At 34.1% G+C, this 25,472-nt stretch overlaps 1 protein-coding gene across 2 annotated transcripts in view; it reads left to right on the plus strand.

The window, feature by feature from the left end:
- The window catches only part of LOC145270390 (glutathione hydrolase 1 proenzyme-like), a 189,485-nt gene that overhangs the window by 26,451 nt on the left and 137,562 nt on the right, over positions 1-25,472 (plus strand). The window contains exon 1 of one of the 2 annotated variants that reach the window (XM_080126040.1): positions 10,211-10,598. The exons of the other annotated variant lie outside the window; for it this stretch is intronic. Within the exon in view, the coding sequence (XP_079982166.1) occupies positions 10,534-10,598 (65 nt within the window). The 5' untranslated portion in view covers positions 10,211-10,533. Of the gene's footprint in view, positions 1-10,210; positions 10,599-25,472 lie in introns of those variants that run through there. 2 annotated transcript variants of the gene reach the window in all.

Consider the following 25,472-nt stretch of genomic DNA (forward strand, 5'->3'; position numbering starts at 1 on the left):
AAAATCTATAATACAACGAAATATTCAATTGCTTATAATACTTAAACAAACAACTTGTGTTTTTTTATTATTTTTTTTATTATTAATATTAGATGAGTTTCAGTATAAATCATCGTGTTCTTTATTTCAATCCAATTTTGAAGTTTTGTAACGTTGTCTGTAAAAATTACTGTTCATTATTGACAGTCTAAGAGTTCCACATATCTTGCTTGTTGGGACCTCGGCGATGACGTCATTTTTTCAGCTGGCCGGCCATCTTTATAACGAAGGCCACGCCACCATCCCCCCACCAAAAGGGGAAGCCTGGCATTTTCTCACCCGAAAGGGGGGAGCTTGGCAGTTTCTCCCCCCCAAAGGAGGGAGCCGGTGTCCCCCCCCAAGGGTGGGGGTGGGGGGGGGCGAAGAGGCCAGGAGGAGGTGACTTTTTTCTTTGAGGGGGGGGGAGAAGCCTCCAGGCACCCTCCTCCCTGAAGGTGGGGTTGGGGATTATCTCTCCCTGAAGGGGGGAGGCCGGCACCAAGCATGTAAATCCAGAGGGGTGACTTTTTTTGTTACCCCTCGGAGTGGGAAGGGGGCCGATCACCCAGGCAACGCCGGGTAATCCCTGCTAGTATATATATATATTAACTTTAATTCAATTTTAGTGATATTTGCTTACTCAGTTGACGTCGCGCAAAAAATCCCGCTGGAAATGAAAAAAAAAAAAAAAAACAACAACAACAAAAAACAAAAACAATATAAACAGTTTTTTGTTTTTTTTAAATAAAAAAACGAAACAATTTTTATTTAAATTGTAAACATATAGAAATAGAACTTTTGATAATTTAAAAAAATTTTAAACGATACGGACAGAATTGTTCTGGTACTTTTGGTGGGGGTGGGGGGTGTTTTTCTTTCACCCTCACCAAAAGTTCAAGAACGGGTTTGTTTTACTGTACACATAGATTCGAAAACGTTGTCACAAAAAAAAAAAAAAAATAAAGAACAAATAAATGTTATCAAAGGCAAGGTAAGTTACTTTTCTACCTAACTGGATATGTTTTTAGTGTTTATATTTAATGTAACATGTTTATTCAGTTCGAAAAACATACAGTGTTTACCGATGTATTGGAAAATGCAAAATGGCGGCCGACTCTTTCTCGGAGATCATACGTTTGGGAAAAGGAGTTATAGATAAAAAAAAAAAAACAGTCAAAATACTGTTAAAAAACCGCCGAATATATGTCAGCCTATGTCACGGTAACATATGTTGAGCGAGTTTCTAACAGTATTTTGTCTGTTTTTTATTTATAACTCATTTTCCCAAACTTACCGCCTCAAAGAGAGAGTCGGCTGTCATTTTAAATTTTCCAATACATCGGTAAACACTGTATGCTTTTCGAGCTGAATAAACATGTTAAATTGAATAAAAACACGAAAATTATATCCAGTTAGGTAGAAAAGTAACTTATCTTGCCTTTGATAACATTTATTTGTTATATATTTGTTTTGTGACAACTCTTTCGAATCTATGTGTACAGTAAAACAAACCCAAATAAAAATTGTTTCGTTTTTATTTAAAAAATCTGTTTATATATATATATATATATATATATATATATATATATACTTGTTTATTGTTATATAAACATGCTCACATCCCGCTGCTACAAACAGCCACTTGTTTCAATCAAACAACAGATATCATCAGGCAGCGACTTGACTATTCAAAAGTTCAATGAATGATTATTCATTGAACTTTTGAATAGTCAAGTCGCTGCCTGATGATATCTGTTGTTTGATTGAAACAAGTGGCTGTTTGTAGCAGCGGGATGTGAGCATGTTTATATAACAATAAACAAGTATTATCAGCTCTTTTTATTGAGCACTATCTAACAACCTCGTTGAATTCATTAGTCCATTACTTTTGAATATAAAAAAAACCCGAGTATATATATATATATATATATATATATATATATATATATATATATATATATATATATATATATATATATATATATATATATTTCATTTCCAGCATTTTTTTTGTGCAACGTCAACGGAGTAAGCAAATATCACTAAAATTGAATTAAAATTAATATTAATGCCTTTTAGCGATAAAGAAAAAGACTAATATTAAAATAGGTCAATATTAAAAGAAATTTGGCGCTTATGTCAACAGATCATCAAATCCAAGGGAGATAACCAGCATAAACACAACAATGAATGAGTGTTATCCGAAAAAAAAAAAAAAGATTACACACAAAAAAATAAATTTGTTTTCCTTTATTTTAGGCAATCCGTCGTGTCTGGATGATTAAAACTTTTTTGAAGGAGGTTTTTAAGTATTTAAACTATCAATGATTAAAGTTTAATTTAATTTATTTATTTATTTATTTTACTATTTTGTAGTTCCAACGAAAATAGAAAACTTTTTTGAAGGAGATTTGGAAGTATTTAAACTGTCAATGATTAAATAATTTAATTTCATTTATTTTACTATTTTGTGGTTTCATTTTGCAAGGTATAATTTGGGGCGCATAATAATTAACGTAACACAAAACAACGAAAATACAAAAACTTTTTTGAAGGAGATTTTGAAGTACGTCAATGTAATATTTTTTTTAAAACGAAAATAAAAAATAAATAAATTTGTTTATTTTAGGTAATTAGTCATTATGATTAAAGTAGGGAAAAATAACAACGTTCAGAGATTTTGCATAAGATAAAGTGTTCGGGTTTTTTTTTTTTTATTTGGTAGGAGGGGTCTCTTAAATAAGGGAAGCGTTTTTCTTTGGCCAATTGGACAACAACTTGATTGATTAACAAGTTTATTTAATTTTTATTGCTGATTAATTAACATAGTTTCATTGTAACAGGTTGTTTACTTTTGTTTTGTGTTATACGTTAATTGCGTTTGTATTACTGTACTCATAGATTCGAAAAAGTTGTCAAAAAACAAATATATAACAAATAAATGTTATCAAAGGCAAGATAAATTACTTTTCTACCAAACTGGATATAATTTTCGTGTTTTTATTCAGTTTAACATGTTTATTTAGCTCGAAAAGCATACAGTGTTTACCGATGTATTGGAAAATTCAAAATGGCGGCCGACTCTCACTTTAACACGGTAAGTTCGGGAAAAGGTGTAATAAGTAATAAACTAGACAAAATACTATTAAAAAAAACACCGAATATATGTCAACTTATGTCACAGTAACATATATTGAGCGAATTTATAACAGTATTTTGTCTAGTTTATTATTTATAACACCTTTTTCCGAACTTACCGTGTTAAAGAGAGAGTCGGCCGCCATCTTGAATTTTCCAATATATCGGTAAACACTGTATGCTTTTCGAGCTGAATAAACATGTTAAATTGAATAAAAACACGAAAATTATATCCAGTTTGGTAGAAAAGTAACTTATCTTGCCTTTGATAACATTTATTTGTTATATATTTGTTTTTTGATAACTTTTTCGAATCTATGTGTACAGTAATACAAACCCCGTTAATTAATAAGTTTATTTTGTTACTTAACATGGTTATATTTTTAAGTTTGGTGATTAACTTCGCTAACTGGTTTCCTCAGCAATTTCCGGAACTCGGTTACAGTAATTATGTAATCTTTTTTTTTTTTTTTTTTTTTCGGATAACATTTTTTCATTGTTCTACTGATTATTTCAGCGTCCTAAATTATATCTTGCAAAATGTGCTTATTTTTGCTATGCTTACACTGGTTATCTGCCTTAGATTTGATGATCCGTTGACATAAGCGCCAGAAATTTATAACATTGCTAACAATAAAAGAAAAAAAAAATTCTATTTATATTGTTTAATTTTGAAAAAAAAGTTCAGCTTATTTGTAAACTGAACAATATGGTCACTGTTTTCATAGATAAAAACCGATGAATCGATATAATGTGTCTCTTTCGTTCTTGGTTTGAGTTGTTTTGGGTTTGATGTTAATCGCCACCTAAACGCCAATCCTGCCATTTGAATTTCCGCTCCATTTTTACAACAACCGTAAAGTAGAGCAGTCTCCGCAAGTTTTACCGTTTTCGGGTAAAATCCATTGAAAGCGGTCGGTGGTTCTATGAGAAAATAAAGCTGTGTACGCATTATAAATGTTTCTTTTCTGTGTCTTATGTTATACATTAGTACATTAGGGATCATTTCGAGTTAAAAGTTTATTTACTGCACTCATCTGGACTAGAGAAAATCATGATTTAAATGTGTATGTTTCGTCTAAATAACTAACGATGAATATCTAATATGGCCGACAAGACGGGTGATCAAAAAATCAGATCGAGCGTACCGCGTACCGAAAAACGAAATGAGACTAACGAAATGAGACCTCATTTGATCTCATTTCGTTTTCCGGTACGCTCGATCTGACTTTTTGATCACCCGTCTTGTCGGCCATATCAGAGAATTATCGTTAGTTATTTAGACGAGACATACACATTTAAATCATGATTTTCTTTAGTCCAGATGGGTGCAGTAAATAAACTTTTAACTCGAAATGACCCCTAATGTACTAATGTATAACATAAGACACAGAAAAGAAACATTTATAATGCGTACACAGCTTTATTTTCTCATAGAACCACCGACCGCTTTCAATGGATTTTACCCGTTTTCGCTAATTGTCTTCAATAGGTACGGGCAAAATGAATGCCGATGCTCAAAATGTATAAACATTTTGACCCCCTCCCTCGCTTTACTTAAAAATTAACCGAAAATCAGGAAATTAACCAATTTTAATGAAATTTTCAGTTTTTATCAAATAATGATCGCGGAATATAATAAACTAATTATTTTTATTTAAATTTTAGTGGAAATGTATTATTCTGTTTAAGCAAATAATATCTTTAGTAAAGTTATGGTTTTCAGTAGTAAATAAAAAAACGCAATATTTTTATATATAAATAAAGCATCGTAATTTGTAACAATAAAAAATAAAATAATTTTAAGAGGAACATTACGAAAAAAGCCCCTAATGTCCGTATTAATGAATTCGATATAACTCGAAGAAAAATGAATTCCTCGAGCTACCGATATTACCATTGAATTAAGCATTGTTTATTTAATATTTTCGCACAAAAAATTATAATTGCAAAAATATTTCAATTTTTTTTTTTTTTTTTTAATTACAGGTTTCGCATAATTTTTATATGCAAGATTTTAATAATTTCCTTGCTCGCCAGAATGTAAAACTTTCGGCGTAACATATTTTTTTTTATATGTAATATTGAACAATAATTTAAAAAAAAATTAATTTTAAAACAGGAACATAGAAAAATAATTAAATTAAAAAATGGAAAAATTTATACAAACGTTCAGAATAGGAATGTACGGATGCACGGCTGGGGAAAAAAAAGCAAACTATCACGCCCCTTCCTCCTTTTTAATTACATGACGTCATTTTCACAGTCTTTCGACTGCCTGAAATTTTGGGCCTTCGTATATTCCGTGTTTACAAAATTTTAGTTTGTTGCGTTTTGCGAACAGCAGAATCACTCGGTTTTGGGGTTCATTAATTTATTTTTTGTACAAACAAGGTGTTTTTTTTAATTTATTATTTAATTCAATATCTTAGGACTTTACTTTACTAATTATCTTTTAAATAGACACAGAAAACTAATATTTATCTTTTAAAGTATTTTTACAATGAATTTATTTAATTTCAAAATTTAGCTGAGTTGGGTAGCTCGCCGTGAAAACATTTTTCATAACTTTTTTTTTTTTTTTTGACGTGTACAAATATTTTTTCCCTTTAGGAAATTAACTTTAGTTTTTAATCTTTCAAATACAATTAGAAAGTAGTCGGAAACGTACAAAAAAATCATGATAAATCGGCTTTCAAAACTAGGTCTCCCATTTTTGTCCGTACCTAGTCTTCAAAAATTGCTTTCATTAATAATTAATTTTCTATCTTATCGTTTTTCGTAATTTTTGAATATGTTCATTAAAGTGACATTGCAATTAAGTAGATACCACTGGTTTTATTTGAAATTCAATATTTCGATTTTTGAATTTCACTCTAATAAGGAAGACGCCCCTCCCCCTCAACAACCTTTGTTTAAATCCAGTGTCTCTGTAGCAAGCAGACACAAATAGACCCCTTTTCTTCTCGCGCATTCGCTTCCTCTGAGTGAGTGATGCGGCCTTAAACTGTCCAATCTGAGGACTTGCACATGAATACGAATTAACCCCTAGGGACCAGACAGCTTCCGGTCACAGAAGAAAACTCTCGCTCTTACGCTACCAGCCTTCGACGGTGCGAGACGTCTGTTCGCTTCGCTGCCCCTACTAAAGGTATTGACGACAGCCACTGGCTGTAACTACCTCGTAAGGCAGTGGAGACCCGACTCTACTTTCTTCCTTTCCTTTCTTTCTAAAGTACGCTTTGCGAATAAACCTTTCCCTTGTTAAGTTGAAGAAGTTGTTTGTCATTTGTTCATAGAACTGTGTTATTTTATTTTATTAGGGAAATTCCCTAAATCTTCCTCTCCTTTTGGGGGAGCTTTAGTGGAGAGACAACTAAATTGGAAGGATATTAATTTGTTTAAACCGTGTAGAGAGGCGGGGAGTGACATCGGGTTCAATACAGACAGGGAGGGCGGATAGAAAAGCGAAAAAAAAAATAATATACGAAGAGAAAAAGAGAGAAATAAAAAGTCATGGAGAAAGTATTCCCTCAAGAGAAAAAGAGGCAAAAAAAGAAATCTTCCTTTAATATGCCATTGGACTGTTGGAAAAAGGCTAAAAAATTCGGCTAAATCTAGTAAGACTTAGATTAAGTTGATACAGAAATTCTCTTGGTTTTATGCAATTTTTCTGTTGGAAATAGGCTTAGACGTAGACTTAGGGTTAGACTTAGACTTAGGGTTTGACTTAGGGTTAGACGTAGACTTAGACTAAGGGTTAGGCTTAGACTTAGACTTAGGATTAGACAGACTTAGGGTTAGACTTACTGAGGGGTAGACTTAGACGTAGGGTTAGACTTAGACTTAGACGTAGGGTTACACTTAGACTAAGACTTAGACTTACACTTAGACTTAGCGTTAGACTTACACTTAGGGTTAGACTTAGACTTAGGGTTAGACTTAAACTTAGGATTAGGGTTAGACTTAGACAGGGTTGGACTTAGACTTATACTTAGTGTTAGGCTTAGACGTAGGGTTAGACTTAGACCTAGTGTTAGACTTAGACTTAGACTTAGACTTAGACTTAGCGTTAGACTTAGACTACGGGTTAGACTTAGATTAGGGTTAGACTTAGACTTAGACTTAGTGTTAGAATTAGACTTAGGGTTAGACTTAGACTAAGGGTTAGACTTAGACTTAGGTTAGACTTAGGTTAGACTTAGGGTTAGACTTAGACTTAGACTAAGTTTAGACTTAGACTTAGACTAAGGTTAGACGTATACTTAGACTTAGACTTATACGTAGATTAGACTTAGACTTAGACTTAAACTTAGACTTAGACTAAAATATGGTCAGGGTTAGGCTTAGGTTTAGGGTTTCGGGTTAGACTTAGGGTTAGACTTAGACTTAGGGTCAGACTTAGACTTAGGCTAAGACTTAGGGTTCGACTTAGACTTAGGGTTAGGCTTAGACTTAGGGTTTGCCTTAGACTCAGGTTTAGACTTAGACTTAGGGTTAGACTTAGACTTAGATTAGACTAAGACTTAGGGTTAGACTTACACGTAGACGTAGGGTTAGACTTAGACTTAGGGTTAGACTTAGGTTTAGACGTAGACTTAGACTTAGGGTTAGGCTTAGACTTAGGGTTAGACTTAGACTTATGGTTAGACTTACTAAGGGGTAGACTTAGACGCAGGGTTAGAAATCTGTACACATTTTTTTACACAGTCATCACCATCACCACGTATCAAGGCCCAGAGTCCACTCGAGGATAATGGTTAAAGAGTGTACAGTAGTAAATTGGAAGATATAGTAATCGTTAGTAATGGAAATTCGGTAAATTTGTTAACTTAAGTTGAACGGCTCATCAAGAACTTGTTTACGTTGGACTTGAAGACGCCCATATTGTAGTCGGCTGGAAAGCAGGAAAACGGAAGAGAGTGCCACAGGCGTGCAGTTCTAAGACAGAAATTTCGTTCGTGGAATCTACGTTTAGGTTTAGGCACAAATAATAAAGATTGGGGGAAATTATTGATAGCGGTTTTTAGCTAGACGAGTGTTTCTCGTGAAAGTTTGGCGAAGAAAAGGGAGAGAAGGGGTTAGGGTTATGCATGTGAAGAGGGAGCGGGTAGGTCAACCGGTACAGCGAGTAAGTAAGTAAGAGAGGGGGTGAAAGGGAGAAAGAAAGGTACAGAGAGAGAGAGAGAGAGAGAGAGAGAGAGAGAGAGAGAGAGAGAGAGAGAGAGAGAGAGAGGTGTAGCAGAAACAAATGGGACTTTTTTCTTTCACGAATCAATGCCTCTCCACTGTGCTATTTGGCCACATATTGACCAATCAGGGGTGCGGCGCAATGATCCTTTTATTTCCCCTAGGAAATCGGCCAGCATCCGGTTTGAAGATAAGAACTCTTCCTTACTGAGAGAGACACCGAACAGAACGGACCCTTTTTCTTCGCTCTCTCCACCTCGGTGTTATTTCTACCGGTATCGACGATTCCACTGAGAATAACTACCATGATAGCACCAGGTAGCCGGAGTCCAGCTTTTGACAAGGAACATATCACCCGGTACACATTCTCCTTAATAAACCTTTTCTGTGTTACGTTTTATGAAGTTGTTGCGTTCGTCATTTCAGAAGCTTGTATGGAATTATGGGTTTGTATTACTGTACACATAGATTCGAAAAAGTTGTCAAAAAACAAATATATAATAAATAAATGTTATCAAAGGCAAGATAAGTTACTTTTCTACCAAACTGGATATAATTTTCGTGTTTTTATTCAATTTAACATGTTTATTCAGCTCGAAAAGCATACAGTGTTTACCGGTGTATTGGAAAATTCAAGATGGCGGCCGATTCTCTCTTTAACACGGTAAGTTCGGAAAAAGGTGTAATAAATAATAAACTAGACAAAATACTGTTAGAAATTCGCTCAATATATGTTACCGTGACATAAGTTGACATATATTCGGTGGTTTTTAATAGTATTTTGTCTAGTTTATTATTTATAACACCTTTTCCTGAACTTACCGTGTTAAAGAGAGAATCGGCCGCCATCTTGAATTTTCCAATACATCAGTAAACATTGTATGCTTTTCGAGCTGAATAAACATGTTAAATTGAATAAAAACACGAAAATTATATCCAGTTTGGTAGAAAAGTAACTTATCTTGCCTTTGGTAACATTTATTTGTTATATATTTGTTTTTTGACAACTTTTTCGAATCTATGTGTACAGTAATACAAACCCGGAATTATTTATTTTCTTAGGTTGTGCCCTAAAACCATTTAAACCCTAAAGAACATCGATATATATAGAGAGAGATAGAAAGAGAGAGAGCGAGAGGGAGAGAGAGAGAGAGAGAGAGGGGGGGAGACCGAGGGAAAAACAGACAGGGATCAGTACACACAAAAGAAAAAATATGATAAGCGGTAAGAATGATGCAGAGAGAAAGAGGGAAAGAAGAAAGGGAAAAAGGAGGCGAAGTCGGTACAGGAAGTGAGTGAGTAAGAGAGAGAGAGAGAGAGACAGACAGACAGACAGACAGACAGACAGACAGACAGACAGATAAAGACGCACAGAAACATATGTTGAGAGAGAGAGATGAAGGGAGAGAGAGAAAGAGAGACGCACACATGCACACACAGAGTGAGTGAGAGAGAGGAAGAGAAAGAGAGAGAGACACGCACACACACATATATATATATGCTAGCTAGATAGATAGATAGATAGAGAGAGAGAGAGAGAGAGAGAGAGAGAGAGAGAGAGAGAGAGAGAGAGAAAGAAAGAGGAGAACAAAAGAGATAAAGAGACAGGAGACGCACACACACATGTTGAGAGAGAGAGAGAGAGAGAGAGAGAAGAAGAAGAAGAAGAAGAGAGAGACATACACGCATACACGCACATATATATATATATGTTGAAACAGATGGATAGAGAGAGAGAGAGAGAGAGAGAGAGAAGGAGGGAGAGAGAGGCAGACACGCACACACATATTGAGAGAGAGAGAGAAAGAGAGAGAGAGAGAAAGACAGAGGCAGACACGCACACACATGTTAAGAGAGAGAGAGAGAGAGAGGGAGGGAGATAGAAGGGAGAGAGAGAGGCAGACACGCACACACATGTTAAGAGAGAGAGAGAGAGAGAGAGAGAGAGAGAGACGCACACACAAAGGTGTGTGGGAGCGAGGGAGTAGAAATGAAACTTATGTAATGCCTGAACAAACACAGTGCAACTTGCAGTGTACGTATGAGAGAGAGAACGCTCCATATTAAGTGGGAAAATCCCTTTTCTCCGACTTGCAAAACAGGACATCGGCACAAGGAGACACAAAAAAAAAAAAAAAAAAAAAAGGCGTCAACGAGTTGAAAAGTTCAATTTTTAATTTTTAAGTTATGATAATTGACGACAAAGAATATATCCGCTATAAAAAACGACTTCAGTATTATTATGGCGATAGGTAAGTTATTTGAAAAGTCTGAAAACGTCTTTTCTTTTCTTTTTTTAAAATTTTTACATACATATATATATGTGTGTGTGTGTGTGTGTGTGTGTGTGTGTGTGTGTGTGTGTGTGTGTGTGTGTGTGTGTGTGTGTGCGTCGTGTGTGTGTTATTTTATTTGTTTTCGCTTTTGCGATACGTTTTCAATGAATTCAAGTATTTATACGGAAGTGCATCTTTACCTAACTGCGAGTTGGGAATAGTTTTCCTTTTGACCAATTTGGTACCCCCACATGGGGAGCGGCATATATATATATATATATATATATATATATATATATATATATATATATATATATATATATATATATATATATAGTTTTTAAAATATAATTATCCCCTGTTTCGTCGTCTACGATGATGCGTCGTATATTAAAAAAAAAAACAATATATATATCGCTCCCCCATATATACCAAACTGGTTACAGGGAAAATTATTCCCAACTCGCATTTAGGTAAAAATGCACTTTCGTAAATGATTGAATTCATTCAAAATTCAAAAACGTATCGCAAAAGCAAACGACACACACACACACACACACACACACACACACACACACACACACACATTTAAAAATAATGAAATTAAATATATCTACTGGTATGCTAATTCCAGTAATATCCTTTTTCTGCCTCAATATCACATTCCTTTATTCTATGTACCTAAAATATTTATTTATTTTTTTATATGGAGTTCACCACTTATCAAGGCCCAATGGCCACTCAGGGATAAGGGTTATTGCGTGTACAGTAATCAAAGGGATAGTGTAGCAATAGTATTGGAGAATTTGTAAGGTGTCATTACTTGGGGGGGGGCGGTTCATCAGGAATTTGTTTGTGTTGGACTTGAAGACATCCAGGTTGAAGTCGGGAGGGAAACAGGCAAGCGGAACAGAGTTCCACAGGCGTGCAGTTCTAAGAAAGAAGCTTTGTTCATGGTATCTACGTTTTGATTTAGGCACAGATAGGGAGTGGGGAAAATTATTGACGGTGGTTAAACTTTTAATTTTCTATGTTTATTGCTTTTAGCAAATAAGGTGAAAACCAATAAAAAATATTTACTTATACCCCCCCCCCCGAGGAGATGATTAAGCTTCGAAAACTCATGGGTTAAGGAAATTGATTTATTCAATTGTATTCTTTATTTTTCAAAGAATGAAAAATCTTATATTTGAAAATTAACCTTTTCAAATCATAAAATTTATATATATATATATATATATATATATATATATATATATATATATAGAGAGAGAGAGAGAGAGAGAGAGAGATAGATAGATAGATAGATCGATAGATATATTGTATTTTGTGTACTGAAAGTTGTTAGATGAGACATGTCATTGGTACCGTCGGTTTCAAGCCCGATAATTAGGACCGTTTAAGATATCCTTATCAAGCTCTCTTCAGCCAATATATATGTATAGATCATCGTATAACGATTAGATCACTGTGACTGACGTAAAGAACACTTAAAAATAAAATGTTTAAATTCAACGTTATTTCTCGCGGTTAATGGTAGCCGATTGGATACAGTCTTTGCTAATCGCTGGTGTTGCCGGATTCGAATCTGTTGACGGGTGTTAATCGTGACACCCTGCACTGAAGATTCCCGAAAGGATGAAATATGAAATACTGGTGTCTGTAGGTATTTAATTATTATAGTAAATAATTATATATAATGGACCTGAGGTAATCTCGTCAGCATCAGACAAAGCCAAACTCTTTGCCAAGAACTTTGCAGCTAATTCTACCCTTTGCGACCAAGGCCGCCAACCTCCAATATTTCCTCCTGTATCAGAAAACACCCTATGTGATATACATATATCTGTACGTGATGTTGCCAAGCTAATCAAAAACCTTGATTCCAGTAAAGCAACTGGCCCTGACAGTATTCCAATTATAGTACTCAAAAAACTTCAACCAGAACTAGCGCCCATACTTACAAAAAGTTGTCTTAAGGAGAATAGCTTCCCATCACCCTGGGAGATCTCATCAGTATGCCCTGTATTTAAGAATTCAGGTGATCGCTCATCCCCTTCTCAGTACAGGCCAATAAGTCTCCTGTGCGTCATGAGTAAGTTGCTGGAATCTGTGTTAAATAGAGAAGAAATCAACTATCTCAGCAAAAATAACCTTCTTAGTGACACGCAATATGGTTTCCGTTCTGCTAGATCTACAGCAGATGTACTTACAGTTATATCTCATAGGATTAGCGAATCTCTCGACGGAGGCTATCTTTCTAGGGCAATTGCTCTTGACATATCAAAGGCCTTTGATAGAGTATGGCATATAGGTTTATTTCACAAGATCTCCAGCTACAGTATTGCTGGAAATGTCTTCTCAATTATTAAATCATTTCTTTCTGATAGGTTCATAAGAGTAGTGGTTGATGGGCAGAAATCAGAAGCTCTTAGTATTAATGCTGGAGTCCCTCAGGGGTCCATCCTGGGCCCAACTCTTTTCCTGATCTACATTAATGATCTTCCAAATCACATCCTTACATCATTTGTAGACATTTATGCTGATGACACTACTATCTATGGTAGCACATCTAAGACCGTAAACGACCAAGTTCTCTCTGATTCTCTCTCCTCTGATCTTAAGCAAGTGGTACAATGGGGAAAGAGGTGGCTTGTTACTTTTAATGCATCTAAAACCAAGCTTTTATCTTTACATCATCAACGCTCTGATCCTCATCTGACATCAATTGAAATGAATGGCTCTCGTCTTGGAGAGGCCTCAAGTTTTGACAAGCTTCTGGGCTTAACCTTTACTCCTGATGTTAAATGGAACACATACATTAAATCCGTTGCCAAGGACGCAGGAAAAATGGTCGGATCCTTCTATCGATCCAGTAGATATCTCACTACTGATGCAATTCTCTAGCTATGTAAGAGACAGGTACGTTCAAGGATGGAATACTGTTGCCACATCTGGGCAGGAGCTGTTAGAAAGGACTTGTCTTGCCTTGATAGAGTCCAAAATAGACTTCGTAGCCTCATAGGAGATGTCCTTTTCTCTTCCCTGCAACCTCTATCTTACAGAAGAGATGTTGCGAGTTTGTCTCTGCTTTATCATTATTTTCATGGAAAGTGCTCGACTGAGCTTCAGTCTATGGTCCCCCCTTGCCAAACTTTCACAAGAAACACTCGTCCAGCTGAAAACACTATCAATAATTCCCCCACTCTTTATCTGTACCTAAACCTAAACGTAGATTCCATGAACAAAGCTTCTTTCTTAGAACTGCACGCCTATGGAATTGTCTTCCATTTTCCTGCTTTCCAGCTGATTACAATATGGTTGTCTTCAAGTCTAACGTAAACAAGTTCTTGATGAGCCGTTCCACTTGTTAACAAATTTACCGAATTTCCATTACTAACGATTACTATATTGTCCAATTTCTACTGTACACTCTTTAACCCTTATCCTCGAGTGGCCTCTTGGCCTTGCTAAGTGGTGATGCCTATGTAAAAAAAAAAAATCCTGCCGTAACTGTTCATTTGAACCTGAAATCATAAAAATTGGTCAGTCATATCATAGTATGTATAGCAATAACGTATGGAATTTTCAAGAATGTACAACAGTTTTAAATACGTATACAATCAATATTCCTATAATGTTTTTTTGTATTGATATTCATGTTAAAAACCCTTTTTTTCTATTAGCACTTATTTGCTTTCCCACCAAAGCAAAATGTGACACGAGGTCATTTTAATGTGGGGTTAAACCAGCTCCCCGAAAAAAAGGGGAAATTAACGTCAAAAGAAAAAGTAAATCGTAAGCTAAACGTTTTGGTTTCGATTCTCAGTGTCATTTTTTTTTTTTTAAACTTTTTAAATTATTACGATATATTGGGTCCAATCTATTATATCTATAAAAGTAAACGTGTCTGTCTGTCTGTGTGTCTGTGTGTCTGTCTGTCTGTGTACATTTCCCTACGCAATAACTCTGTCAATTTTTAGTCTATAGACTCGAAATTTGAAATACCGGGTACTGAGATTTGGGAAAATCGATGTGACGGGTGTCAGCCAGAAATTTGGCTGTTAAGGGGTCAAATTTCAACGATTTGACCTTTGAGAACTCTACCAAACTCCTCCGACAATTTTGGGTCTAGACACTTGAAATTTTAGATATAGGTTCCTTGAACCTGGATCTAACTTAATAAAGTGATTTGAGCCCGAAACTATAAATTTTAAGGGGTCATAATAGGGGTCAAAGTTTAAAAAAATTCACCGCTATTTTTTTTTTTTGCTCAACATACACCTCCAAACACCCGGGCAACGCCGGGCTGAAATGCTAGTATAATATAATAATAAATACAAAATCTGCATTAATCAAAATAGCATGTTTAAGTGTATTTTACGACCAGACAATGTCGGGCGGCCTACTATTCCGAAAACCGTTCTTAACATGGGGTGGTTGCGGGTGTTTATACTACGCTGCCGCTGCGGCAGGTCGTAAAATAATACCAAATAAATAAATAAACCGACGTTATAACTGAGAATTTCGGATGATGTCAATTAAAAAATACACAATTAAAAAAAAAAAAAATTAATGAAATTATTATAGCCAAACTTATTAATGGCAGAAACAAATATAAAATAACTGACTTGTTCGGATTTTTGCGACCAAGATTAAGTTTTATGTACAGTGTGTGTGTGTGTGTGTGTGTGTGTGTGTGTGTGTGTGTGTGTGTGTGTGTGTTTATCTTTCTTTGTGCGTTTTTAATACAATTCAATATTTGTTTAAAGTGCGATGTACGTAGGTGGTCAGTGAAAGGAGAAATCCTTCTAGACCGAGGCAATTTTTATGCATAATAAAATCACAAGTATAAACAATCGAGATTTTAAAAAAATATATTTTATCCACATGTCTTTTATAACTTTTATTTTTTCATATAGATGAAGTGTAGTACTACAAGATACAAATCTTTTTATAATTTTTATTTTTATCTAAAAAAAAAAAACAAAAAAAAAACTTTCTATTTGTTTACTTCTAAATAAAGACAAATGGATCAAGTAAAGATTAGATACCCCGGTAGCAGACGACAAAGATGGGCGCACAGTTCCATTGACACCGGTTGTACGACCTTGACATTGCCGTTGGTTGTTTGTAAACACGTCAAATAGCAGACATGTCTGACTGTTCGCGAGCAAGATTTTTTAAAAATATATTTACAAAACTTTTCAAGATTTAAAAGAAAAAATAAATATTTACAAAACATTTTCTTTAATATTAAATGTTTACAAAACTTTAAAGGGTTAAAAAGAAAAACAACTTTTCTATTTACACAAAACTTTTTCATGTAAGCAATAAAACGAACGTATTTAAACAAAATATATTTAAATAAATGAGTGTCTTTCTGGATGAGTTCTTTTTATACATTTATAGAACTTTTGAATAAGACTATTAATAAAACTATTATTATTATTATTATTATTATTATTATTATTATTATTATTATTATTATTGGCTCACCTGGAGCTTTCACACGAGTCAGCAAACGATCTGATTGGAGACCTGTGGTGTTCTCTGGAAGCTGAGTGACAACAAGTCTCCCCAGACGTCCAGCTCTCTCCTCCTCCTCCTCCTTCGATAGCATTTGCAAATAAATTTGCATCATCGCAACAGCCTCTTACCATTGATTTCTCGCTGACAGTGGCCATTGGTTTATACTGGAATTTGAGTGGCACTAAGCCTCCCCAAGATCCCAGTTCTCTTCGCACTTGTCCAGCGGAGGTCTGGCCAGTGCTCTCTCCTCGGTCTTTCCATCCTCCTTGACCCTTCTCGGCTCTTTGTTATCACTTTTTTTTTGGTGGGGGGGAGGTAACGGTGGTGAAACAATGGAGAGATGCATGATGGGGGTGTAGAACTTGTAGATATGCAGCTTCGGTGTTCTTCATTTTCTGTAACGCTTCTTCGTTATATTGTCTTCTTGTATTATTCTCCGCATTCAAGGGTTTTCCTTAATATTTCAGCCGTTTTCATTATCGTTAGGCGTTGTATTTTTGCAGCTATTCCTCTGATTCCAATTTCTGCCATTCTTTATTATTATTATTATTATTATTATTATTATTATTATTATTATTATTATTATATTATAATAATAATAATAATAATAATAATAATAATAATAATAATAATATAAATGGTAAATTTTTACGGCGTGCCTCAGCCCCAGCATATTATAAACACGCCAACCTCCCTATGTTAAGAACGGCTTTCGGAATTACACCCCCCAACCTCAAAAGCTGTTCTTAACTTGTGGGGGGGGGGGTTATTCCGAAAGCCGTTCTTAATATGGGGTGGTTGGGGGTGTTTATACTACGCTGGGGCAGGTCAAATAAATAAATAAACGGACGTTATAACTGAGAATTCCGGACGATGTCAATTAAAAAATATACAATTTAAAAAAAAAAAATTTTTTTAATGAAATTATCATAATCAAACTTATTAATGGCAGAAACAAATATAAAATAAATGACTTGTTCGGATTTTTGCGACCAAGATTAAGTTTTATGTACAGTGTGTGTGTGTGTGTGTGTGTGTGTGTGTGTGTGTGTGTGTGTGTGTGTGTGTGCGTTTATCTTTTTTAATACAATTGAGTATTTATTTAAAGTGCGATGTACGTACGTGGTCAGTGAATGGAGAAATCCTTCTAGACCGAGACAATTTTTATGCATAATAAAATCACAAGTATAAACAATCGCGGGGGGGGGGGGCGGGCTCTCTCTACCATGCTAGAAAGAAACTTGCGCCTGGAAGTATCCTGTACCTTTACAAGGCCACCATTCGCCCATGCGAATGGAGTATTGTTGCCACATTTGGGCTGGCGCATCTGCTACTAGTCTCTCACTTCTGGACAGGGTTACAAAAGAAATTTGCCAACCTGATAGGTCCTGAACTGTCATCTAAGCTTCAACCTCTGTCCCATCGACGAAATGTTGCATCCCTCTGCTTGTTTTACAAGTATTTTAATGGTGAATGCTCTGATGAACTGCAAGCCCTTGTACCCCCCCGACATAAATATCCCCCACAAGCAGCTAAATCCCACCCCTACACAGTAGAGGTCCCTAGATGTAAGAAAGCCTTCTACTCCAATTGTTTCTTCCCCAGAACTGCTAGACTTTGGAACTCCTTTCCAGATTCCTGCTTCCCCAACTGTACTGACATGCAGAAGTTCAAGTGTAATGTGAACAGACATCTTGCTGCTCATTTCCCTTCATAATGTCCCTGCAACTTATGTCCCCGATAGTAGCCCCCTACTTCAAAGTGGCACTGTGCCTTGTTTGGGGTGAAAATGAAAAAAAACAAATTTTCAAGTCAATTAAGGTATTTCCATTCGTCTGAATTGCCGTAACATGTAACATAATCTTACAAATTTATAAACGGAATTATCTTCTAAATATAAATTTACTTGTCCGTATGTCCAGTGTCATAAAAAAAAAAAACACATCATCATCGCAAACATTAATTAATGAAAACGAATTACCTCCCTTTATAGTCACTCTTTATCAGTTATGAATCATTAAAACCATTTCCTCTCCAAAAATTAAAAAAAAAAACATGACTGTCTGCTTACGATTTCAAATTGGCTATTCTATTTTATAATTCTATTTTATAATTTTATAATTCTATTTTATAATTTTATAATTCTATTTTATAATTTAAAAAAGTCATTTTGTGAGGAAACTGTAAGTTTTTATTATCATAGTTTTTTTTTTAATTTCAAAAAGATATGAAAGCGAATTGACATCTGTTCCTTAATAATTTATATCAAAAATTACTCAGAAAAAACAAACAAACAAAAAAAAAAAACAATGTGTTGTGTGTTGAATCTTCATTGAAAAAAATCTCTGATCCTCATCTGGCATCAATTGAAATGAATGACTCTCGTTTTGGTGAGGCCTCATGTTTTGACAAGCTTCTGGGCTTGATCTTTACTCCTGATCTTAAATGGAACACATACATTAAATCCGTTGTCAAGACCGCTGGAAAAATGGTGGGATCCTTCTATCGATCTAGTAGATATCTCACTGCTGATGCAATTCTCTATCTACATAAGAGCCAGGTACGTCCAAGGATGGAGTACTGTTGCCACATCTGGGCAGGAGCTGCTAGAAAGGACTTATCCTGCCTTGATAGAGTTCAAAATAGACTTCCTAGCCTCATAGGAGATGTCCTTTTCTCTTCCCTGCAACCTCTTTCTCACAGAAGAGATGTTGCGAGTTTGTCTCTGCTTTATCGATATTTTCATGGAAAGTACTCGACTGAGCTTCAGTCTATGGTCTCCGCTTGCCAAACTTTAAAAAAAAAACACTCGTCTAGCTGAAAACACTATCTATAATTCCCCACATTCTTTATCTGTGTCTAAACCTAAACATAGATTCCATGAACAAAGCTTCTTTCTTAGAACTGCACGCCTGTCGAACTGTCTTTCGTTTTCCTGCTTTCCAGCTGACTACAATACGGTTGTCTTCAAGTCTAATGTAAACAAGTTTTTTATGAGCCGTTCCACTTAAGTAGCCAAATTTATGAGCCAAATTTATGAGCCGTTCCACTTAAGTAGCCAAATTGCTTGACCTTTACTCCTGATCTTAAATGAAACACACACATTGAATCCATTGCCAAGGCCGCTGGAAAAATGGTGGGATCCTTCGATTGATCCGATAGATATCTCACTGCTGATGCAATTCTCTATCCATATAAGAGCCAGGTACATCCAAGGATGGAATACTGTTGCCACATCTGGGCAGGAGCTGCTAGAAAGGACTTATCCTGCCTTGATAGAGTTCAAAATATTTATTGAAATTGAGTGAAATAAGTTCAAAATAGACTCCGTAGCCTCATAGAGGATGTCCTTTTCTCTTTGCTGCAACCTCTATCTCACAGAAGAGATGTTGCGAGTTTGTCTCTGCTTTATTGTTATTTTCATGGCAAGTGCTCGGCTGAGCTCCAATCTATGGCCCCCCCCCTCGTCAGACTTTCACAAGAAACACCCCGTCTAACAGAAAACATCTCGAGTGGCCTCTTGGCCTTGATAAGTGATGATGTAAAAAAACGAAAGGTTAAAAAAGAATTTGTATTATTTCATTTTTTATTCATTTTTTTTTTATTATGTGTTTGAAAAATTTTCAACTACCGTGGAATTTCCACGGGTCCTGCTAGTTTATATATTAATACCAAAGTATCTTTAACGTACGTATGTGTGTCACAGTTTCCAGATTATAAATTATTCAATCGGAAGATCCTATTTATTAAAAAATTAGCCTGGGTGCCCGGCGTTGCCCAGGTATTTGGAGGTGTGTGTTGAGCAAAAAAAAAAGAAGGAAAATTGCGGGGCCAAAAAAAAAAAAAGAGTTGTAAGCAGGCTCGAACCTGCAACGCGCCGTAGGAAAAAGAGGTGCAAAAAAAAAAATGCTCTTATCAACGTACCCATCGTGCTTGTGATGTCACGGGCGGTCAAAAATATGTTTTATGCGACGTCGTTTACACGAGGTTTGAATGACTTGCAAAAAATGTCAGCGAAAAAAACGATCACGCTTGTAGAAAAGTGCCCAGTTGAGGGTGAATGGTACAATATTTTTACCCAATTTTTCGATATTTGTCGTCCGAAGCTTGGAGCTTCAAAATGATACCGATCTCGTGAAAATCCGTCGGCTTTGTCAAAAGTTTTAGGCAGACATACAAACATACATACATACATTTAAATAGACAGGTGAGATTTGTATAATAAATGAAGATAGATAGCCATAACATACCACGAAATTAGTATATAGATACGCTAATTTAATGTTCACAGTATCTTATCAACTATTTTTTTTTTATTATTATTACATTTTCACCCCAAACAAGGCAAATTGTCACTTTGGTGTAGGGGGCTACTATCAGGGGCAACAACTACTGGGGTACTATGTAGGGATTTGGGCAGCAAGATGCCGGTTCACATTACACTTAAACTTCTGCACGTCAGTACTGTTGGGGAAGCAGGGACCTGGAATGGAATTCCAGAGTCTAGCGGTTCTGGGGAAGAAACTATTGGAGTAGAAAGATCTTTTACATCTAGGGATCTCTACAGTGTGGCGGTGGGATTTAGCAGCCTGTCGGGTTTGTCGAGGGTGCTCACGTCGTGGGGGCACAAGTGATTGCAGTTCGTCAGAGCATTCACCACTAAAATACTTGTAGAAAAGGCAGACGGATGCAACATTTCGTCGATGGGACAGAGGCTGAAGCTTAGATGCTCCTTTTCAATAAATACGATCCCCCGATCACCAAAAATGCAATGTAAAAATAAAAATTAACAGTTTTTTTTAATTGTCAGTTTTGCAGTGTATGTGAAACCACAATATACTTTCTTCATCTTCTGGCTGGGATCCAAGAGTAGCATCTGTTCTGTCTAAAGATGGTATAATGATATCTTTAAGTTTCCGTTCACACCAGGCGTACGCGCAATGGAAATATGTCACAGACTCCTATAAGCATATTGGCGATAAACCGTATAATAACCATTGATCAGATAATTTAGATAGATACTTCTACAGTTTTAACAAAAGGGCTACTTTTAATATTGTGGGATCTGCGTTTATGCTGAACGTCCACGGAATGCTAGCGGCAAAGATGTTTTAATTTTTCTGAAGAGTATATGCACGAAAAGGGTATTGATAATAAAATAAATAAAAACCATTTGTTTCTGCATAACGAAACGGATCTGTAAAAAATTGTACCGAGTTTTAACAGGCTGGAGGAGTTGTCTTGAATGAAAAATAGATATGTGGATCTTGGAATGTAACTATATTGTTACTCTTATATATATATATATATATATATATATATATATATATATATATATATATATATATATATATTTTATTATATATATATATAATATATATTTTTATTATATATATACATAAAATATATATTTTATTATATATATATATATATAATATATATTTTATTATATATATATATAATATATATTTTATTATATATATATATATAATATATATATTTTATTATATATAATATATATTTTATTATATATATAATATATATTTTATTATATATATATATATATATATATATATATATATATATATATATTTGTATAATATATACAGGAATTTACATCGGTAGTCGGTACCGACGGTTTCAAGCCCGGTAGTTGAGGACTGCTCTTAATGTCCGCCTCAGGCTCTCTTCAGCCGACTCTCATCTGTCTTTAACCGGAACCGGAACTCTATATATGCACACCGTAATTTTTTTTTTTTTTTTTTTTTGTGTATGCTACTTTAATAAGGTAATAAATTTGAAGCAATAAATTAAAAAGTATTGGATGATGCCTTCTATATTATTGTTTTTCTTTAAATACCCCCCTATCATTTAGTTTAAGTCTCGTTTAAAGGCGTTTTAAAAATTCATTTTAAATTATGTCTAATCTCGTTTAAAAATAGGGTAATAAAATTTAGATTGAAAAAGACCTAGGGGATGGTATATACTAATATTTAAGTATTGCTTTGCGTTTAAAACATTTAATATTTAAAATAATCTCTAGTTTCGTTTTAATTACGGTAATAATATTTAGTTAAAATAAACTTAAAATGTGTAAAAATTTGGCATATGTTTACATTTAAGTAACGTTTCACGTTTAAAATTATTTAAAACGTTATTTTAAAATTATATGTAATTTCGTTTTAAAAACGGTAATAAATCTTAAATTGAAATAGGTCTAAACGGTGTAAAAAATTGGCGTTTTTATATTTAAGTATATGATCTCGCTCTATTTAAAAACACGTTTTAAAACAATTAAAATTTTTTTAAATTTTTAACTTAAAAATTCTCTCTAGATCTCGTTTAAAATGGGTGATAAGATCTACAATAATATAAAATAAAATATTTTGACATGTCTATAACTAAACTTTTTTTTTTTTTTTTTTATCTTCACGTTTTATCTTTTTTTCTATCCCAATTTATAAGAAGCGATCCTCTTCTATGTATACAGTCCTTCAAGCATTCATTTTTTACATTTAAGCATCCAACTTCTTGGGTTGCTTTTAAAATATAATATTTTTCGGCATTGCAGAGCGAGCATTGTTTTAGTTCTGGGGAGTATGAAGGTTTTTGCTCGATTTTTTTCCATTTCACCGTAAAAGGTGCACCTTCTTCTTTTAACTGCCAGATTTTGTTTGCTAAAGCCGTATTACTTCTCTCTTTTGCTCTAAAAGAGCTCATGTGCATATAATATCTCTGTTTAAACGGCCCCTTCGTCATTCCAATGTATTTATTAGTTACAGGCGGACATTAAGAGCAGTCCTCAACTACCGGGCTTGAAACCGTCGGTACCGACTACCGATGTAAATTCCTGTATATATTATACAAAAAAAAAAAATATATATATATTGCTCTTATTTCGAGAAAGGTGTTTCCCTAATAATAGAGCACTGTATGGGATTTCTTTTACTACAAAAAGTACAAGTATATATATATATATATATATATATATATATATATATATATATATATATATATATATTATATCTCTATACTCCTATGAATTCGTTTTTCTTTTGTGTGTATTGATATTCATATTAAAAACCGTCTTTTCTATTTATTTAAAAAAATATATATAATTTTCTTAGATATGGGCTGTGGAATTGCATTCACTAGCAGAAGATCTAGCTAATTTGCATATTCTTTTAAACATTTGTTTAATTAATTCCCTATTAGTTGCTTCGGTTTTCTAATGGGATAATCATCTTTAGTTAACTATTATGTGTAATTATATTCATGCAGATATTCTACATGATTTATACTTGCATAATATTTGCGTAAGAAGTTTATAGTAAACACAAAATTGTTTCCATATATATTTATGTATACGTATATATTTTTGTTTAACAAATTTTGCCTACCAAACTTCTAGAGTTTTTGGTCTACAGACATAAAACTTCATATATAAGGTATTTGAATCAATGCGAAACTTTATATTTGGGTTTTAGCCCGGAAAAATAGGTGCAAAAGTGTAAAAATTAAAAAAATTAAATTTGCCAGGTGAAGGTCGAACGCCGGCATTACGAATGCATAACGTAGTAGCTATTGGTTCATGTTTTAATTTTTAGCCTTGCTGTAAACATGTGTTCATAGCCCAGTCATTGACGGCAGAGGCAAAATAAATCGTGAGCTGAACGTTTTGGTTTCGATTCTCGGTGGTGGCACATGAGTATTTTTTTATATACTTTTTAAATCATTACTATATATTGCATCTATCTATCTATCTATCTATCTATTTATAAAAGTGAAAATGTCTGACTTTTCTCAATGGTAGTTAAGGAAGACTATTATACAGAAAGGCATTACTTTACATATTCACACTTTTTAATATATACATATGCACATGAACAGTACATAGGGCTCAAGCACAGCAAGGCGGAACTGCTAATATATATATATATATATATATATATATATATATATATATATATAGATAAAATATATATATATATATATATATATATATATATATATATATATATATATATATATATATATATATAATAAAATAAAATAAAAATAAAATAAAAATTACAATTAAATTTACCAAAATGATCCAAGATGGTAAAACTAAAGTATATTATAAATATTAGAGAATTAATATTTATAAAGTTATCTCAGCCAGATGTAAAAGCTCGATAAAACCAAATAGGAGATAGAGCTTATAATACGAGCAAACAGTTAATAAAGCATGTTAAAAACACTTTGAAATGAGTTAAAAACATATTTAATATGAAAAGGAAACACTAGTGCTTCCTTTTCATATTAAATATGTTTTTAACTCATTTCAAAGTGTTTTTTTAACATGTTTTATTAACTGTTTGCTCGTGTATATATATATATATATATATATATATATATATATATATATATATATATATATATATATATATAGCCAGTAGAGTTTAGTTTCCTAGAAGTACATCCAATGAAACAACATGTGTCCACCAAAATAGTGCTCAATGAGTGAACAGAGCAGGTATATTAATTTTATTTATACAAACATTAATGGCTACATATGTGCATACATGTTTCTGTAATCACCCACGTTGGGGGATTACGTCTTCAGGCCAAGAATTACCGTCGAAAGTGGGTGATTACAGAAACATGTATGCACATATGTAGCCATTAATATTTGTATAAATAAAATTTATATATATATATATATATATATATATATATATATATGTTAGTGGCCTGGCAATGAAACAAAAAAAAAAACCCTAAGCAAAATTCATCTCAAAGCAGCAAAACTGAAGCTAGCCTGCCAGGACACTATATATACAAATGTAGGCAAATTTGGGCATATTTTATTAGTTTGAAAATATATATACCGCCTTTTTTTTCGCAATTTCCAAATCTCAACGATGTCCATTTACGCTGAAGTCTCCATTTACCCCCAGCAGCAATATATCACATATAAAAATGCCACTGTGGAGTTTCCACAGGTCCCGCTAGTTAATTATAATTTTGTTTACCATATTCCCCTCCTCTTCCCAAGAAATCTCAAGAATCCTGGATCAAATTCAAGTTCAACTCGGTTAGTATTAATTGAACTTCTTTAACAACTAAACACATTGACTAAACACATACTATTTGAACAGAACACATTGACTAAACACATTGATTAAACACATTAACTACACACATATTAGTTGAATAGGACCTGAATCGCTAGCTTTTAGGGCCGTTTTAAAAGTAAAGACTCCTATTTGTCTTAACTCAAAAAAGTTGAAGAGCTACAAAGACGGGAATGGCACCATCAGAACGAGCGACCTT

This window comes from Euprymna scolopes, chromosome 46 (assembly GCF_053919585.1).
Source record: "Euprymna scolopes isolate OS-2025 chromosome 46, ASM5391958v1, whole genome shotgun sequence".
Classification (NCBI taxonomy): domain Eukaryota; kingdom Metazoa; phylum Mollusca; class Cephalopoda; order Sepiida; family Sepiolidae; genus Euprymna; species Euprymna scolopes.